General features: G+C 32.7%; 1 protein-coding gene across 1 annotated transcript; it reads right to left on the reverse strand.

Moving 5' to 3' along the window:
* Positions 1-292: 292 nt before the first annotated feature.
* LOC21400454 (probable WRKY transcription factor 75) lies at positions 293-4652 on the reverse strand. Its single transcript, XM_010092351.2, has 2 exons — positions 4178-4652; positions 293-694 (listed from the first exon to the last, which is right to left on the reverse strand). The coding sequence occupies exons 1-2, from the start codon at positions 4606-4608 to the stop codon at positions 517-519; spliced, it is 609 nt and encodes a 202-aa protein (XP_010090653.1). The 5' UTR covers positions 4609-4652; the 3' UTR covers positions 293-516.
* Between the last annotated feature and the right edge of the window lie 13 nt (positions 4653-4665).

Here is a 4665-nt window from a genome sequence, read left to right on the forward strand (position 1 = left end):
ATATATATATATGCCCCTTTAACGTAGAATCAGATTATTACAATACTATGTCATATCATGCAGTCACAAGAGAGAGCAACATGACAATCTATGCAAACAAATCATTGACGGGCAATCTCATCACTACAATATTATTGAGCACCTTTTTTTGTACTGAAAAGTAGTAGTGCTACTAAACATCATAATCGTACGCTGCCACCATAATTATTTGACAAACGAAATAAGTGAGTGTTTCGGGGGCAAATTAAAAAATGTCTCCAAAAAGGTAAAATGTCAAATTACTTGTTGTGTCTTAACTTTTAACCTAATCGACTGATGAATATCATCGATATTGGTAATGGTCAAGTGTACGTACATCCAGCCATTTTATTCTGTCTAGCTAACTTTTTGGTTTGTAATCTAAAAGTACATACATGTAGATTTAATTTACACGAATGTATATATAATCATGAACTAGCTAGCTAGTCGAATATATATAAATATATATATGAAACGATATATGTATAAATTAGAGAATTAAAAGGAGGTGTAGATTTGCATCTGACTCAAGATATGCTCAAAGTTATCGGTTGACTTCTCAATGGCATGGGAATGCATGCCTTCATAAGTCGTCACCACAACCCCTTCGTCTTTAGTTAACCTCTGAACTTGTTTCTTCACGTTACAACCTTGATGCGTGCACCGGTAGTAACTTCTGCACACCAATATTAATAATTACTAATTAAGTACTAATTATACACGTAATAAGCTCCAAATGTCATATATATACAATGATATTGTATTTTATATATATACATATATATATATATATGTATGTATGTATGTATGCATGTATAATGTATAAATTATTGTGTTTGTGTGTGTTAACTAATGACAATATAGAGTTGTTTTACATATTTGGATAAACTATTTTAATTCCACGAACGTGGACTACTCAGAGAAGAAGTTTATATAATGGGCATTTGTATATGTTAATTATTAGATTATAAGATTATTTTCATAAATGCCCTTGGAACTATATACTCTATGTAAAAACACCCTTGATTTTTCAAAATGTTTCAAAACATTTCTTAATATATAAAAAACATATCAATATAGTCCCTCCGTCCATTTCCGTATATATTTAACAGATTTTGCTGATATGGCATCTAAATATTAAAACTTAATTAAAGGCATTAAATCATATTTCCATATAAAATGAAAAAAAAAAAACCCCCCATTTAATATGGGCCCTTGATCTAAGTACACTAAATCTCAGCCCTTATTTATGTTAAGTTAAAAAAATCCTAGAAATTTATCTTTCCTTACCAGCCCCCCACCCACCATCTACGCCTCCAAATTGAAGCTCCGTCGGTGCTAATTCTCAGTCACAATTTTTCAGCGCCAAAGCACTGTGGTGAGTACCCTGTCACACACCCCCACCCCCTTTTGCCCTGCCCTCAGCCGCGTCTATTTGACGCGCCTCCTAGTTAGGAACCGGACCGCCGTCCTGCGTAATTCCTCGAACCCAGATCACCGCCCCTCAACCCTTCAATTTTGTTCCTCACCGAAGCAGGAGTTAATGATGGTGGCGAAAAGCAAGTTCGTGAGTGGGAGGTGGGCTTACTGAATGTCGACAAGAGAATGGTGTGGAAGCTTTGGATTGCCATCCGAATAAGGGGTTGTCGACGTCAGGAGGAGGGGGTTGAGGCTAGTTTGGTGTCTAGTTGTTGGGTGGTTTTGAAAAATAATTTCAGAAAGTTTTTTCTTTTTTTCCTAAATCTTGTGTGGGTTTTTGAAAAATAATTGCAAAAGGTCTCACTTGATATGTTTTGAGGTTTTTTGGTCTTTACATGGCAACAGAGATCAAGATTAGGAAGATGAAAGAACATTGAAATACAAGGATGGCATCCCCAGAAAGTCTAGTTTGTTCCGGTTTTGAATGTGACAGGGAATTTTATTTTATTTTATTTTATTTTTGTAAATATAGCAAGAGAGAAGTTTTTATATTTTTTTTTGTTATTTTTTAATATGTAATCTTTTTTATATATAAAATTAGAACTTGCTTTAGTTAATTTTTAATACATGTTCTGCAAATCATTATTTAATGGCCTTAATTAATTTTTAACAATGTGTCAGGTCAGTAAAATCTGTTAAATATACACAGAAATAGACGAATGAGGCATATTAATCTGTTTTCTATGGTGTTTTGAAGTATTTTGAAAAATCAGAGGGTGTTTTGACATAGGATACATAGTTTGGGGGTATTTATGAAAATAATCCTAGATTTTTTTTTTTTCTTCAACCATTGACTTCAATTCCAATACGGCGTCCAAGTTTAATTAGTTATTTTATTTGCTTTCTTGTTGTCCACCCTTCAGATTTAAGGAACTTGGAAAGCTACAAAAATGATTACAAAACTTTCTTGGTTACCAAATTTTGAATTGCATATTGGCATATCTATATTGCATACGTGAATATGCACTGGACTGAATATCTCATCTTGACCTAAGCATAGACAATATATAAACAATCTCCTTTCTCTTTCAATAGACCAATATATATGCCCATCTGCGTATACATACATATATATGTGTGTGTGTGTGAAGCTATCATTTGTGACCATTATTAATATTTTGGTGGAGAAATATCTTGACCAATTCTTTTTTTTTTTTTACTGAAAAGATATCAATCATTGATATACACGTTATTCAACATGACGAAGTGTCTAGAAGGCAAGGACGTACGTGTGTGTAAGAACAAACAATTTCGTCCTTTGCCTTTCAAATGATCTTCTCAATAAAGTTTCATCAAATTCTACTAATTTAAGTTTAAAATTTAAGTTTTATTACAGTAAAAAGTTCTCATAAACAGTCACATCTAATTTTTTTACTATAGTAAAAGACTCTCACATAAAATCACATCTCAACTCAAATTACAAACTCAAATCAGTGAAGTGAACGGGTATCAATTTACAAAAACACTGGTACTGCGGAGGTTTCAAATTATGTATGGCTGAACAGTAACGCATATAGGTAGTTAGAAATTTTTAGTCCACATTAATTCGTGAATATTGTCAACTAAAATATATATAGAAACGTTTCATAGATAACGAAGAATTAATCTACCAGATCATACTCAATTAGTCACGTATATTAGCAGGAAAACATGATTAATTATTGCTATATATTATGCGCGCGCGCGAGTGCTAGACTTCTAATTAATTTTCATTTTTCGCTCTTTAATGTTTCTTTCTTCTAACACTTTCTTTTAAAGTTTGACTTACATACTATTTAGGACCCAAGCTGGATGTTTTGCATGTAATATATATGTCTTCTTATACAAGCCAAAGTTGGGTTTATTATGCGATGATCGCTCGTCAGAATTAGCCATGAGAGAATTATTTTAGTATGATTTTAGTTTAGCCTCACGTTATAATTCGTGCTTAACTAGCTAAATAAATATCACCCGGATCCTAATTTAGTTCTCCCTCCCCCCTACCTATATATGTATATGTGTATATGTATATGTATGTATGTGCATATGTATGTGTGTCCGTACGTACATACGTATGTGTGTATGTATTTGTGTAACACCAAGTAGAAATCTCATGATTATACGTTTTGGTGTTGACGAATGCTGAAACCATGAGTGCATGATGAATAACACAGCAAAATTTCAGCAGTATAGCCACGTTTAATTCCTCTACAGTATGAGATGTTTATATTGCTTCACTTTATTTTACATATCCCAATTATATGATCAATATCTCCTATCACATACATATTAATTCCATGTACAATATCATTAACAATTTAAATTATGAATTTCTTTTGCTTAAAAAAAAAATAAGTCTATTTCATTTCTAAAAGGATCACAACCTCTCTAATTAGTATTAGCTATCTAGCTAATTATTGGGTCATGAAATCAAGATCATATTTTTTTTCCCCACATTTACAGATTTTCCCAAAATTATATAAATCAATATCTACCTAACATTAGCAGGAATTGTAAATGGTTAAGGGATTTCCAAATTAACAACAAGACGCAAAATTCTAATATTATATATCCACTAACATGTACACAAAAGCGAAAAAAAAAAAAATAAGAAAATTTAGAATTAGTAAAGCAATTATATGTATATATATGCAAATGATATATATTACTAATTATAACATACAAAATTAGTAGTACATACCTGGGGAATTTGTTGTTCTTCACAGCCTTTTGACCGTACTTCCTCCATCGATATCCATCATCAAGTATATCAACTTGGCTCCTCGTTTGAAAAGCATATCTTGGCTTTCTTATTTTCTTCTGTCCCTTATAATTATTATTATTATTACCGCCACTTTTCTTTTCTGATTTCAGCACATGATCAATCTCGAAGCCGCTCTGAGAAACAACAACGTTACCGGAACCTGCCGGGATATTATTATTATCGATCACCTGATGATCCATCTCCGACATCAATCCCAAGAACCCATTTGACATCTTCATGTTACCTTGGCTTTCCGTACCATAATTTGCTAACTGTGTACTCGTAGTGTTCAATGACAAAGAAGAAGAAGAAGATGGTGGAGATGAAGTTGATGCAAAAGGAAGAAATGGGAAATAATTCTGGTCCATATTCTTGTCAGAGGAGAGAGAGAGAGAGAGAGAGAGAGAGAGAGAGAGAGAGAGAGA

The sequence above is a fragment of the Morus notabilis genome, unplaced genomic scaffold (genome assembly GCF_000414095.1).
Source record: "Morus notabilis unplaced genomic scaffold, ASM41409v2 Scaffold689, whole genome shotgun sequence".
Classification (NCBI taxonomy): domain Eukaryota; kingdom Viridiplantae; phylum Streptophyta; class Magnoliopsida; order Rosales; family Moraceae; genus Morus; species Morus notabilis.